The 15,505-nt window shown below is 40.2% G+C and overlaps 1 protein-coding gene across 1 annotated transcript; it reads left to right on the plus strand.

Moving 5' to 3' along the window:
• Positions 1 to 4,168: 4,168 nt before the first annotated feature.
• MAL2 (mal, T cell differentiation protein 2) lies at positions 4,169 to 15,011 on the plus strand. Its single transcript, XM_053946801.1, has 4 exons — positions 4,169 to 4,344; positions 6,473 to 6,643; positions 10,631 to 10,789; positions 13,138 to 15,011. The coding sequence occupies exons 1-4, from the start codon at positions 4,210 to 4,212 to the stop codon at positions 13,216 to 13,218; spliced, it is 546 nt and encodes a 181-aa protein (XP_053802776.1). The 5' UTR covers positions 4,169 to 4,209; the 3' UTR covers positions 13,219 to 15,011.
• Positions 15,012 to 15,505: the final 494 nt, after the last annotated feature.

A 15,505-nucleotide genomic window follows, 5' to 3' on the forward strand; every position in this document is an offset into this window, starting at 1 on the left:
TGCTGGCTCACCTGTGCCAAGAACAGAACACTGACTTCTTGAGACATTTTCCCATTAGGTAACTTGGCTTTGCTCTGCCATGTCCCTCTCTACCCACCTTGACTCCTGCACCATCTCAGGTCAGGATCTTCCTCTATGCTATGATGAGATTCTGCATTTTTACCTTTGCAGCACCCTCCTACATCTAAAAGGAATTTCTTAAAGTAAATCAAAGGAAAATTGGCCTTTGGCTTTTATACTGCATTGCTAGAGAACAGCAGTGCCATAAAGTCACAAATGAAGTGCTGGTAAGCTTAGGAACATGGAAACAATGTTATGAGAAAAGGTGAGGAACCTCAGCCTGACCTCCCTAACACCAGTTTACTCCAGGAAGGTCCCTGGCTCTGTGCCAGCCTCCAGCTGCGTGGTGCCTGTGTGAAGGGATCCTCAAGCACCCCTAACCAGCCAGCAAAGGATTCCCTGCTTCAAAGGGTACCCTGAGAGCCAAAGCAGACAGGCCAATGCTTTTCACCCCACAGCTCTGGGCACAGAAGACACTTCTGCAGAAAGAGGCCATGTCCAAAGTACCACCATAGCCTTATGGGCCAGCCAGAAAATGCTGCTGAGAGCAGCTCTGACACTGCTTGAAGATGCTCCAGGGACTGGTTTGGTAACCAGCCATCCCTGGCACTGAGGGACCAAACAGGTGGCACATTTATCTTCACTTCCTCTCCTCAGCACACATCCCATGCTCAGTTTAACTGGATGAAGTGAGAAATTTCAACAGTTGTTTTTCCCTTAGTGTAATGCTGCAAGAAGGGGCAGCATGCATTCACAAGTTGGCCCTGCTTGTTAAAAAAAATTAAAACTGTTGCACTGCCTCCCAAGAAACCTCAACAATGTGGTGGTATTTGCATACTAATTCATAATATGCATAGGTCCAACCATGACCCTGAAGTTCTGTTACCACTGAGTAAATACACTACAACAAATGATGCTACAGGCTTTCCTTATCATTCATCTTATGCAAACCAGTTTTATGCCAATTTAATTTCACTGGCTAAAGGGGAATGACCCCAGAGTTTGTACCAGTGTGAGATAAGAATCCTGCATGCAATATCCAGGAGCATGTTAAATTATTTCATTCATAACAAAAAGCCTGTGTTGCATGATCAGCTCCAGGCTTTCTATTTTTGATATGTAACTAACTATAGGATTAGGAGAGTTTGTATTCCATCTTAAGAAATAGCAGCTTTGCAAATCTAAAAGAAACACAGATGACTATAGGGGGCAACTTCCTCCAGAGCAAGAAAGTAACTGGAAGAAAGAAGCAGATCCTGTCTGGAAAACCTTGCTTAGCTCCACTCTGGCTCGGGGAAATCTGCTTGTGCATAGACAGAGCCACAGGAAAATAGGGTTACTATCAATGATTTGGTTTGTATTTTCCATCTCTTTGACCACTTTGGCAGACCACCCTGGTGCACACTGTAACATAGGACACGAGATAACATCTCTTCCTGAAGTGCTTCTGATAACATACTCAGATATGGTGTTAAGGACCATGAATTCTGAAACTGACATTACTTTCACCTGTTATTCTAGTATCCTTAGTAATATTCAGTTCTTCCAGAAGTATCGTGCCATACCTCACAAAAGGTAGTCTGAATCTTGTTGCATAGGACTGCTGTGTAATTTTCATATCCAGTATGATGTACACATTTTTTCAAAAATACTGATTTATCTTTTATTATCGCTGACTACAGATTTTCATAAGTTACTGCATTTTTCTAATGGTTGGTCACCTGGAGTAGAAGAATTACAGCATAACAAAAATAAATTTTAATTTCCACATATAATATGCAAATCATTACATGTGGAATTAAATAATCAATTATTTTTCATAATCTAAAATTGATAGCAACTGGTTTAGTAGTTTTGTGACAATTCCTCCTTTACATTAGTCTGCCATAAGCATAAGAACATGAAGGGAATAGAGCTTTTTACAGCCATTTAACAGCAGTTTTTAGTCCTTGTGGTTGTATAGACAGACTTTCCAACACACTATACTTCTACACAATATACTTCTGCCTACTTGTTGACTTTGGTGGACTGGAAGCTGCATCATTAGTTCACCTTGTAACATGCCAAGATGCAATTAGTTACACAAAAATGCTATTAAAAAGCAGTTGAACACAAACATGTGCTTTTGCATGGAAACTTAAAAATGCAATCCTCACATTAATCTCTTAAAAAATCCAGTTCTTTAAAGAGTCAAACAGTACGTGAATCAGTATAAAAGCAATCCCACATGGCACTGTAGCACATCTTGCCTGAACACAGCAAAAATAATTTAAACAGCCACTTTAAGGCTTTAGGAAAAAGCACAGAATTAGGCTTCAGGGAAAAACACAGCCAAAAATCTACTCAGTAGATCTATAACTAGTTGTGAAAGTGAAATTTGGATTTTTTTGTTAAAACTGACTAAATTTCAATAAAATAAGTGTTATAAGGAATGTGCAAGTAAAAATAAATGGGATTTACAAGCAAGAAAAAGTGACTGCACATGGTATGTAATCATTGGTAAAATCCAGTACTGCTGGAGTTCACACAGATTAACTATGCAGCTGGATAATAACACTGGAAATGTTTATGACCAAGTATTATTTGTACTTCCTTTGTGTAAGATAAGGACAATCACAATTCTTGTTCTGAATCATAAACCAACCCTGTTTTCCACCCTCTCAGACTTCTCCCTCTGCAGGGCTGTTTTAACAGATTTAGGGCCACACTGTAACATTAATTTGACATATGGTCTCCAGATCACAATCCCAAGAGCAAACGTCCTACACCTAATCACTTAGGCACAAGTATGAACCCATTCCTTTCCAAAACACACCCAAACCAGGTCCTGTAGGCATGCACTTCCAGAGCCTTAAGCCTTTTCCTAAAGATAAAACGATGGGACACAAGGTTCACTTCTAAAATAGAGGAAAAAAATATTATATCATTGGATAGGTGATGGGGTAAAGCACTCAGAAAAGAGGGGAGGCTGGGCTTAGTGCCTTCTTCAGCCTAATGGGGATTCAATCCCACATCTCCTACTTAAGAGTTCAAGAGGCACCCAGCTACAAGAGCCATAGGGACGAAGACAGAGCACAAGAATGCAAGCTTTTGCTTCCTCCTCCTCTGGAAGCCATGATTTCAAAGCCAAGCAGTTATTAATGCATTTCAAAAGCATCACAAATCTACTTATGTACAGAATGGTATGGCAGAAACACAGATGAGTCCTGTTTTGTGGAGCCAACTGCTCTCCACCTAGGTCTTGGATTGGGGTAGGGAAGACAGGCATCTCAGGATGTGGCATTTCTTGTCATCACAAAAGCATATCCGAGAAACATCATGCGTCGAAAAACAAAGGAATATAGTCTTCATACCCAAGCTAGTTCAACTTCCAGAGCAGTATACACACTTGCATGAAACCTTCTTAAAATGTTATCTTGAAAATCGCAGCTGTATGTGTGGAGGATAAACGCTGAATGGGACAACATTGGGTGAAACTCAGTCTTGGTCATTCCAGAGGCAGGACATCTCAGCCTAAGGCACAACAGGAGAAATAAGCGAAGTGCTGCTGGATGGCATATCCTTCATCTGGAGAAGATGCTTGTACAAAGAAGCAGAAGAAAATAAATGGATTATAGGTGGTCTGATGAATGTTTCTCTACCCCGAAGTTTTACAAACATTTTCTACTACTTTTAAGCAGTGGTGCACAGTTGAGCCAGACTGAGCAAAAAGCAGATACATATGAAATGTTTTCAATATTTTGAATGGATAACGTAGTAGGCGCCTTTAAATTAAACAAAAAGTGCAACCACTCAATTTCGAAGCCCGAATATCCGTAACCAGAAGGTAAATAACAACCTTTTGCAAACCAGCATTAGGAAATCACGCCCCGAGTCCGGCTGGCCTGATTCAGGACTCGTGAATGCGGAGCGCCGCGCTGCTGGGGAAGCCGAGAGGCAGCGACCGGACACGGCCCGGCTCCAGCTCCGGTGCCCGGCACGGCGGGGCCGCGCCCAGCCCCGGGCGAGGCGCGGCGGCTGCGGGGCGGTGCCGGCGCCGGGCCGGGCAGGGGGAGGCGCGGACCGGCCCGCCCGCACCTGCGCCCGCCCTCGCCGCCGCCTCCTCGCCCACCTGGCCGCGCTCGGCACAGCAGCCGCCGCCGCAGCAACATGTTGCCCAGGGGAGCCTCGTCCATGCCGCCGCCTCCCAACCCCGCTCCCTACTTCCCGCCTCCGCGGGTCACGCTGCCCTCCGGCCTGGAGATCCTGCGCACCTTCTCGGGGGCCGTCATCTTCCTGGAGATCGTGAGTGCGAGGGGCCGGGGTGGGGAGCGGCCGCGGGCCTGCCCGCGCTGCTCACCTGCCATTTTGTGAGCGGGGCAGGTGTGGGGGCCGCGGCCGGGCCGGGGCTCTGCGGCAGCGGCCCCGCGCCCTCCGGCCGCCCGGTTCGCTCCTCTCGGGCCGGGGCCGTGGCGCGGGCGGCCTCGCACACAGATGGGTTTCGCGGGGCTGTTTGAGCTGTCGAGGGATTTGAGCCACGCTCTTCCCCCGACTCAAAAAGGCACCACGGAGAGTTACACCAGGTTCTGTCTGCGCGCGTGTTACGCGTCCTCTGCAAACTCCTACAAGTGTGTTCAATGTCATGTGTGTGCTAGACCTTGCTGGTGTACACAGGGCTGAGGACCTTTGAGCTGAGGTTGGATATGACGCTCTGTAGTGCCACTGATTAGTGGGAGATGAAAAACAAAAAAGCTTGGTAGAACTCATCTGACTTTATTAATTTTTTTTTTTTTTCTTATGGTCAGAGCAGAATACTGCTTGGGTCCCATCTTGTGAGCTGGATCCCACCTCACAAGCTGTAAAATTGTACCTGAGCAAGGAGCAAGTCAAAACTTGAAACACAAGTCCGGGCACTAAATCAGGCCCAGAGGCAGTAGGGACAAAAGGTTAATTCAGTTGGCCAACCAATTGTACATCTGACAGGCAAGCTGTAGAGGACAGGTGTAGTGTGAGGGAAGTAGCACAACAGTGGGTGCTGAGATTAGCAGTCTCTACAGTACAGTTCGAAATTTTTTTTTAAGGAACCCTGCAAGTCTGCACGTTGAAAATACTGAAAACATTTCATGTGTCTCTGTTTTTTGTTTAACAGACACTTTCTGCTATCCCTTTTGCTTCCTCACTGCCCATCACTCTCTGGTCACCAAGTAACAGACTTGCACCTGCAGTCTTATGAAAGTAGAGAAAGTTTGGTTCTTCACAGCTAAAAAAGGAACCCTAGAGAACAACTTGAACAGTAATACATAAACCCATGGGAGCTTTGAACTGAGAGTAGCAATGCATCTTTACATGTGTGCTGCTGCAGTGTAACGCCAGAGAGGAACCAACTAATTTTCTAGCAGGCATCTTTTGAAAGGTATCTTTTATCCAACCGTGATACGAAAGAAAGCTCTCTGAATATGTAACCTCTGACTTCCTGGTTTGTAAATCTGTAGAATTCAAACAGGAAAGAAGTAACTTGCGCTTGGAAATGTATTTTCATTGACACTGTTCAGCAGGTTGGATTATGAAGTTCAATCTTTCTGTCATAAACAAACATACTTGGAGTGGATCATAATTGTCATCTATTTATGCTTTTTTATTAAGAGGTGGGATTTGCAGGAAGAAATACTAGTGTTCCTTAGGCCTAGAGTTGATTAAGCCAGGGAAGCCTTAGAGTACGTAAATTCTCCATCAGGCCATCCCTAGCACAGTGTCCCTACCACTCATTTGCTGTGAGGAATCTGCTGAAATGAAAATTGGCACTGCTGAATTCTTCTCCAAGTTATGATGATTCTGGAAAGCTCTATATTTTTCTAGTCTTTACAGCATAGTTTACAACTCACCTTATTCTGTATTCTAGTTTTTTTTGCTTTAATGCTTTCTGTCCTCTTTCAGCTTGGTATTACAAACACGTTGAAAAAATGAGTGTCTTTTTATCTCCTTTCTGTATCTCATCTGATTAGGACTACAAAGCAAACCAGTATGAGATTGAATCCAAAGTAGTAGAAGTACATCCTTTTCGTACTAATTTGCGTATATAGAGCGAGATTTGTGTGTGTGTATGTGTGTGAACTGTGTTTTCACATTTCTTATATTTTGCTCAAAATTACAGTAAGGGTAAAATTTTCAGCAGCAGCACACAAGTCACCTGGGTTTGTAAATCCCATTTTCAAGACTATTTTAAGAGCTTTTAGGAATTTCAGAGAGGCTTTGTCTTTTCACCACTTAGTTCCTATCATTTCTAAGAGGACGACTTGGGCTCTCTGAGTACTTTTGAAGTGTTTCCTCTTGATTCCTAAGAGTCATCTGACATGTAATGTGTGATATCAGTTCTTAGGCAGAAAGGACTGAGTAAAAGTTGTCCAGTTTATTCTCTCTATTCCTTTCCTTGCAGCTTTTTGGAACAATAGTCTGGATTTTGGTCGCCTCTACCCAAATTCCACTGCCACTGCTGCAGGGATGGGTAATGTTTGTGGCAGTGACAGCGTGGTTCTTCTCCATTGTCTTCCTCTCTGTGTTCCTCTTTGGTTATGCAAATAGAATTGCTGTCAACTGGAACCAGGCGGTAAGATTTTTCCTTTATTTAAGGATTTTATAAATTGAAAATTATTTAATGAGAAGTGTTGATCCTAAGTCTTAACACCTGGCTTTCTGCTTTAGCACAAAGTTTTTCAAACAGGAATTCAAAACTGGAGAAAGAAAGAATGGGATTACAGAGGTGGCAGAGGAAACTGTTTTATGATGGAGGCTAAAGGAGCTTTTGAAGCTGTTTGAAGGAGTACACTTGTCCTCTCTGAGCACATAAAATGTTTGAGCAGCAGGAAGACGACTAACTTAACAAGGCGTGACAAGAAATTGGTTTAAATGGCCAGGAATTATTGTGCACTGGGAATCAGAAAATACTTTTTGACTATTAGAGAAGTGGTAGTAACACCTCGTGAATAATGAGATGTAGAAAGATATATCAAATATTATAAAGGAAAGGCTGCATTTGTGAACATGCTGTGTGATGTGGTTGTCTGAGATAGCACAGACTGGACTTCAGCACCTAGTTCCTAAGAAAGTCTACTGGTGACTTTTGGGTCAATCCCTCAAAGCCAGGGTAGCAGTGGTGAGTGGCTGTTAGGCCTTAGGTGGTAAAAGACATCATAACCTGCACTATGATATATCTTAACATCTTATTAGGAGACTTAATGTCTTCATCTTTCTTAGAGGGAGCTTGGTGAGACTACAGATATAAGTATTCTTTGCTGAGCCTTTAATTTTGAAGGCAGAGCCTGAATCTTGCTGTAATTGATTGTTATGGTTTGTGCTAGTAGTTCTCAAAGACTATAGCTTCCTGTTAACAAAGGAAGTTTTTTGTATTAGTTTTTGCCAACCACATTAGTTTTTGGATACATCAGATTATTGACTGGTAATTTACATGCTCCTTTGTTGTCATTAACTATTTTTTACTTAGAGTTTTTAGTACTCAAGTAGTTAAGCATGAGATTATATCACACTCTCTTATACAACTGGAAGTGAATAGTAAGAGGTGGTGTAACTGTGATCAGAATTTTTAATTTTCAAAAAAAAAAAATCTTCCAAAAGGACTGCAACTTCTAAACCACTGAAGTATGTCTGCCTGTAACTGCTGATCACCTTCACTTTGCTCCTGGGCAGCTTAGTTTTCCTCTTGACACTTCCCTTGATCATAGCTGGAATTGCATGCTTCAGTTTCAGGAACCGTGGCTGTTTATCTGTTCAGGTAATTTATGGATAGGCCCTTAAAATAAAAGTTCTTTCAAGCAAATCATAAAGCCTATGAGTTTGGAGCTCTGATAAATCAAAGCCCATCAGTGCTAACAGACTGGATTCTATGAAAAAACAAACTTCAGCACTTTGATAGTGAATAAATATACATACTGCATCAGCTTTCCAGCACAATACAGGCAGTAATTAGGCTAATAATCAGTTACAATCATAGACCTTTACAGGGATTTATGCTGCAACATCCTCACAAATTATGATGCAACATAGCCCTTGAGTATAACTAAAGTAAATTAATAGTGTCCTGGGTTTCATTGAAACTGTTTGCCAGTTTACAATCATGCATCTATTTAAGAGTTGCTGGGTAAGGACAAAGCCTTTTATAGATTGAAAATGCTATACAAATTTCATCTTATAACAATTGTGTATGTGTGTTACGCATTGGCTACTTAATGCTGGCAGTTTGTTGTAAAGTTAATTTTGTCCCTTGTATATAACAAATTGCTGGAAAATTTTGTGTATCAGGAAATGGATACATGACTTCTATAAAAACTGCATCTGTAACTTTATCAAAAAAGCTGTCATAACTCAGTCAACATCTTAAATAAAGGCAGAGGGAATTATTTTATCTCTAACTTGGTAGCTGAAACCCAGCCCCTTCCACCTGTCAACAAAAATAAGAGAAGACACTTTACCACTATTTTCAGGTACCCAAATGTTTTGTAACTTGTTGACACTAAACTCTTTAGCAACACTTGACAAGTTGGGATTTTTTTACCTTCTGTTATAAATAAATAATTAATTACTGGAAACACAAAAACTATTTTTGTTACTATAAATGCAGTCCTGGATTTAGTAATGCCTTACACTGTAAATATATCTGCTCATACTAATAGAGATGTTTAAAAAATAAGATGGTACACACTGGAAAAGATGGACCTTATGGAGCTCCATTGCTCAGTACATCAGTGTGTTAAACCAGATGGTATGACAAGTACTGCCCTTTACAGCCTGATTCACAACACACTCATTTACAAAATGAGATGTGAACTAAATTATCATGCTGCTCTGATAGTGTTTTCCATGCATGTTGTGTGAGGTTTCAATGATTATACAAGTGTGGGAGCAAGGGAGAGTTAAGGCACTATGATAACAATTAATAAAACCCAAAAAGAGGTCCCTCATAAGGTCTTGGGAATTTTGGTCACAGAAACCATAACCATGTAAATGTAAAACCTTACTGATGCTACAGAGCTTCACTATAAGTGCTGCCAGGAGAAGGAAATTAGAGGGTTGGGAGAATGAAGGAGATGAAAGAGTCTCTCCTGAAAAATATCTCTCCTGTATGCAGTCAGTCCTGATCTAAGTGGAATGGGGAACTGTAGTAGCAGCTTATATCATAACTTATCAAAACTGACTAGGGTGTGCTTTAAGTAGCTTTAGCTGCAATCAAATATGGAACAAGTAATGAGTTTGAAAAGAAGATTCTTTCAATTAAAAGAAAATCTCACACTAGAAAATGCATTTCTCTGGACAGTGTAGTGCAGCACATTCTCACCGCTCTCAGGCAGGCAGGAGGTAAGGATGTTGCACAGTTATTTCTAGTGCAGGCAAGTGCTGTCTGCTGGAGACACATAAAGTATCCTGGGTTCTCACTCTAGGCATACTGATGGTTCACTGCACTCAAGTGAAGTTAAAGGTGATAAAGAACTCATTAGTACTGGAGTTAGACTGCGTATCATAGGTATCATAAAGCATACATGTACTTGCATATATTTTAAAAATTGTATCTGTGGCTTTTGCAGAATTTCACAGGTATAGCCACAAAGTATATGTTGTATGGATCAAAAATTGAGTGCAATGCAAATGTCAGCTTTTCAGACTGAGTAATAGAAGGAGATGTTGGAAGAATACTTTAGACATTTTAGACTGCACTGGAACATGCCTTAGATCTTGCTGCTGGAACACTGGGCTCTGAACTAGGGCCTGCAAAGACACCAGACCTTTTTTATGTGTATCAGTAATAGAACCCAGAAATTAAAGTTAGTTGTTTAAACCTTACATTCAGTTAGCATTCATCATAGAGGAGGGAATTGCCTGGAGAGGGCTAGGAGAGAAGTATATTTGAAGTAAATCCTAAAACCTGTCCACACAAGTCTTGGACATTTTATTCCACAATATCATGAAGAACTGTCAGGTTACTGACTATTGGGTAGAGCCAAGTCAGAGACAGTTGTAGAAATACCTCAATTCTTGAATCTCATTTTGTTGGGACATTGGACATTTCAGTTGGGTCAAAGCTGAGTTGTTTCTGGGCATTTAGAGAAGCAAAATTTAAGCCTGGAGGGAAGATTTTTGAAGCTTTGATTATAGCTCAGAAGGGACTTACGGGACTGCAAGACTGTATTGTACTGCTTGAATTGTGATCAAGTTGGCCTGTACTTGTCTTTTTTTTTATCTGTCTGAAGGGAGATTTCTGTAAACTCCACTAACTTTAAGGTGGTCTAAAATGTCAGCATGTGTATATAAAGATGAGCATGTACTTCTTAATTTGAAAGAATATAAAATTTGGGGAGAGGGAGAGCTACCCTTTATCACTAATAATGCTAGTGAGTTGCTTATAATTGCAAGAAACTGTGAAAACATGTCCAGGTTAAGCTGTCAGATGGATTTAACACTGCTTATCTCAAGTTAGTGCTATCAGTTCTTGTTTCATGTTTCAGTGTTGGATTTCATTTATACTGAGATGAGAAGAATTAGATGTGTATTGGAGCCCAGACTGATTCTGTTATTTGCTTTTTAGGATTTTATTTTCCATGGGGCTACTTTTGTCTTTTATTTTGGAGCATTTCTACTGCAAGCAGCAACTACATCTCTGCATTACTTTCCCCGCAAATTCAACTCCACCACACAAGAGACTATTCTAAGTGGTCGTGAATACAACATAAGCATAGCAGCCTCGGTATGTATTCCATGTATTTGTATCAGGGGAACAGAAGTCTGTAGCAAGCACTTGTAGCCAACCATTCAACTTGGAAATTTAACAGCAAATTGGAATAGAAAGAGGAGCTGTGAGAGGAAGAATTGCCTTTGACAGCAGCAAGTAGTGTCTAACCAGAAACATGCAAAAAATATTGGTATAAGCTAATGCTTATGGGATAGCAACTTACTCTTCAGTATAGTATAGAGTTCATACTCTTCACTGTAGTGTTTTAAATATATGATCACTACAGCTTATGATTTTTAGACAAGGTGTTTTCTAAAAACAGTTTTGGTTATTAGAAGAAAAAGAATAACTGAGCTTTTATCAAAGGATAAGGTCTGAAATTTACACCTGTGCTCAAAATTTCAGTTGCTTTTTTTATACCATTTAGATAATTCTGAACATGCCATGGAGATAAAAAAATTAGGACTACATCTTTGTGAGACTCATATATGTACTTACTGCATCAGGACCCTGCTGTCTCTTATTGCAATTATTATAGTGCTTTTCTTGATAACCCAAGCCCAGACTACATTTTTCTCACTGTCATTGCATCATCACTGAATCAATGTTTTTGGTGATGTGGGTGTGCATAGCTGAATCAGAAAATGTATCAGACTTTAGTTTTTATCCTGGCTGGACTCTTCAGGAATGAGTAGAGGTGTGTCAGGCTTAATTTTAAAAACTGAAACAGCTGCTCTTAATTTTTTAACCAGAGATTTTCATACCAGAGAACTGTATATATTTATTAAGCTTCTAAACCCTCTGTGGTTATCTGTTGTCCTTAAAACTCTGTGCACCATAACTTTTGCACAGTAAGCACTTTCAGTACACCTTAAGATAAAAACCAGATGGACTAAAGGTATAAGGTTCACACTCTGTCTGCAAGAGCAGAACAGAAAAGAGAAGCCTTTACCTTCGGCAAGCCAGGCCCTGAAGAGGTGAAGTGGGCATGTCAGTGTCCCAAAGCCAGAGTTCCTCACATCACCCACCTGCCAATAACACACTCGAGCACATCTGGAACAAGGAGAGGTGGTATTCCAGCTGTGCCTGAACTAAGGGGGATTCTTTATACTAAGCAAGTATCTTAAATTCTACCCCTAAGTGTACCTCTTCAGTCCTAGTTTAGTGTGTTCAGATCCCACTGAATATATGGTCACTGCAGTCATTTTGTCTGGCAGTAGAATACTGGGCACTCCAAGAAACGATTCTAATGGTTCTTCCATACTAATTTTTTAAGGGAGAATTCAGTTCTTCAAGCCCCTCAAATCCCTGTCAAGATACAGGAGGAGAAGATTCTTTTGTAACTTGCTCCAGTATCTTAATTAAGAGTAGCTGGAAAGCAGTGAATGAGATAAATGTAGTCTGAATTTTTTGCAGAAGTATATATTTAGGAAGTCAAAACATACAGAAAAAAAATTTGGATCTTTAAAATGCATCATTAAAAGAGTCTTGTCAGCCACATGACAAAAAGAAAAAAGGTTGCTAGCATTCTGTCTTTTAAGATGACATTTATGTATCATAATTAGAAATATATATATGTTCATTTGAACAGGTGATGGTTCTGTGTTGCAGCATTTATTCAAAACTTTAATTAATAAAATTAACACTTGCATGTAAAGCAAAGGATGATTGAATTGGTATATTAAAAGAGACAGAATTCATTGTTATCACAGGAAAATATGAGAAATGTTTTTTTTTCAGAAATTCGGTTTCTCATTTCTTCTGTCCAGTGTACATTACATATTCACTTTCATTGTGGCATGACCTTCAGTTCAAATCTGTCCAATTCAGTTCTTAAGCAGGAGCAACTTCCCTGGCATTGCCTGGGAAGTTGTTCTAATGGCTGGATGTCTGGTCAAGGAGGCCAGATGGGAGTTGTTTCTGTGTTTCTGCAAGTAAAAGATTTATGCTGTTTAGAGAGATGTCTTCTTTGATGTTTGCTGGGGTAAAGGCATTGTTGGAAACATCTGAGATGTTGGAAACATCTGAGACTGATGTTTGATCAGTCTTGATAAGAGAACTGAAATACACAGTGTACATACCCATATTTACTTTCTATTTCATATTCTATTTCTAAATGCTGAAGCAAGCAAGTGAAAAGTAGTAACAGGAGGTAGTAGTAAAATGTGGTTATTACAGAGAAGCTCCCGAGAAAACTTCAGAGGATCCCAAACCTATCTTTACCTTATTAAGCATTTTGATTGGGGGAGGTACCTTTTTGAATCACTTCTGTTCCTGTATTCATTTAGAATAGAAAAATACTGTAGAACAATATGTGTGATTTACTTTTTTCTTCTTTTTTCTTTTCTCTGCTCCTCCTCTAGATTTTTGCCTTTGCAACAGCTATTTGTTATGGTTGCAGCACAGCCCTGGCATTAAGGAGATGGAGGCTAAATAACAGTTGAAGAGAGGTTAATGCCCACGTATTCCACTTCAGATCAAATTATGTGCTACTTGTCTGTTTTACTGTAATTTAATTCTAAAAAGACTTTTTTTTTTTTTTCTGTTCAAAATCTGCTTTAAATGCAAGTAACCCCTAACCAGGATTTCTTCAACAGAAAAAAAAGTTTCCATCTCTGCCCTTTCTGATAATTTCTTTTACAGTGTACATTGCAAGGTATTAGAGAGTAAGGTATTAGAGAGTTTAGAGGTAAAGAGATATGTTATTAGCAGACAACAGAGCTCCAATGCTACACCAGAAGAGGAAGAAAATGGAAACTAAGCCTAGGTGTTAACTGCATAGGCAGCTAAAAAGCTCCCCCCTTGTTAAGCCTTAGGATTAAGTGCTTTGCAGTGTTACAGCGCACTCCACACAGGTAGAGTCTTGAGGCTCCTGGTAGAGTCATGGGTGTTCTGTGTGCTGCCCTTTGCATGATCAGAGCCCAAGCTGACTTTGAAATTCCAACTTAGTATATATATCTTATTAACTTTGATGTACAGAGAAAATATTTTAAAAGACACATCAGTGAAATCTTTTTATACTCTCTCTAGCTATTTCTGGTTAGGGTCACCTGAGCCTTAAAGCTTACTGTGTTCCATACTAGATGAAAACTGGGACTTCCAATCAGTCGTTTATTAGTTTTAGGAATTCAGCTTAATCAGATCTATTTAACTACAAAACAAAACAGTGCATTTGTGTTTTGTGTGTATATACATGGTATATTTTTGTTTAACAGGTATTTTTGCACTGTTTAACTTTGTTGGAGTACAGCTTTGTTCTTGCTACTTCAAGTGCTGCATTATGTGAGTCAGTATCATTTGAATGGAATGTTACCAAATAGTGAATAATGTCTGACCTCAATTCTTGCAGTGTGTTATTTGTTGCATTCTAAAGCTGCAGTGTTGTAAAGGTGTTCTTATTTGGACAGATGCCTATACAACATCTTGCTGAAAGCAGTGGGATGCAAAACAGTCTGCCCACTATGGAGTTTGCTTTTCGCACTAATGAGGTTTAATTGAGCCTCTCTTGAATATCCTGGTGTATGATGACATGCAATGTTATATACAGGAAATTGATTTAGCAAAACTAAACTATAGCATTGTGCTCTGCTCCCTGAGACTCATGTCGTTTTGCACATGGTGAATGAAGCTTTTTGTTATTTTGCTAGTAAATGATTTTTGCTTTTGTGAATAGTGCCAAAAAGATAATCTGGGACAATAAAGGCTCCCTGTCATTTGTAAAACAACTTGTTCACTACAGCTTGCCAGTGCACCTGATTATTCTGCAGAGACCAGCAGTGGTTGCGTAAGGGAAGACAGGATTTCCTTCATTCCCAGGTCTACTCACTCTCCTTGAGCCAACAAGGGTGTCTGCCATGGAGGTTACTTTATCAAACTTGTCAGGTACAAGGATCTCTGAGGGGCAGCCACCCTCAGCAGTGCCCTGTTGACCCAGGGCAGGTTCTTGCGGGTGGCACAGGAGTGAGTGGCACCCTTTTGTCTATGGAACCACTTGGTCGTCCTGAATTACTACAATGGGATGCTGTCATATATCTTTTTTCTAAGATTTTGTACTCTGCCTGATTTTTTTCCCCTAATTCTCTCATTGCATTGAAACTTTTTGTGAACATTTTGTCTAGAGTCATATACTTATAAAAATACTACGTATTGTACAAAATACATTTACACTGGAGTATATGGATGAAAGTATATAACAAAGACTTATGCTAAGCAGCATTAAAGTTACTTAATATATTTATGGCACTAGTCTGGTTATTAATTTTGTCTTTGGAAAGTATCAAAAAACCTACCTTGGTACTCTGACTCACCTGATACTAGACATACAAAATTGAGGCTAGATTCCATGAGAAGGCACAGGTGCACAGGGGCTGATTTCACATATTCTTAATTAGTGTCACAGGTACTTTGCCATGTGACACTGTGTGGATATTGGTGAGAAGAGTAAAGTCAATGTTTCAACATTACAACGTTTCAAACAGATGCTGATCTTTGCTTTGGTTTCTCCTGTGTCCTGCAACCTGGCTGTGCCCTGCACACCACAGACTGTGCATGCCACAGCTGCAGTCTCTGCAGCCAGCTGAGATCATGGAGAGCAGATCTTAATGTTTTGCATACTTAAACCTACAGAGTATGAATCCTTCACATGGAGTCAATTAAAGAGCTATCCAAGCTTAGTTAGTATTTGTATTTAACCTCCAAGTTCAAACCTGAGGTGTAAAACCCTTGATTGGT

This window comes from Vidua chalybeata, chromosome 1 (assembly GCF_026979565.1).
Source record: "Vidua chalybeata isolate OUT-0048 chromosome 1, bVidCha1 merged haplotype, whole genome shotgun sequence".
In the NCBI taxonomy this organism is placed as follows: Eukaryota; Metazoa; Chordata; class Aves; order Passeriformes; family Viduidae; genus Vidua; species Vidua chalybeata.

Excerpts from the sequence above, each read along its gene's own strand:
- MAL2 (XM_053946801.1), top strand. The coding sequence starts at position 4,210 with ATGTTGCCCAGGGGAGCCTCGTCCATGCCGCCGCCTCCCAACCCCGCT. Across the intron at positions 4,345-6,472 it reads CCGTCATCTTCCTGGAGATC|CTTTTTGGAACAATAGTCTG; the intron begins GTGAGTGCGAGG and ends CTTTCCTTGCAG. Across the intron at positions 6,644-10,630 it reads CTGTCAACTGGAACCAGGCG|GATTTTATTTTCCATGGGGC; the intron begins GTAAGATTTTTC and ends TTTGCTTTTTAG.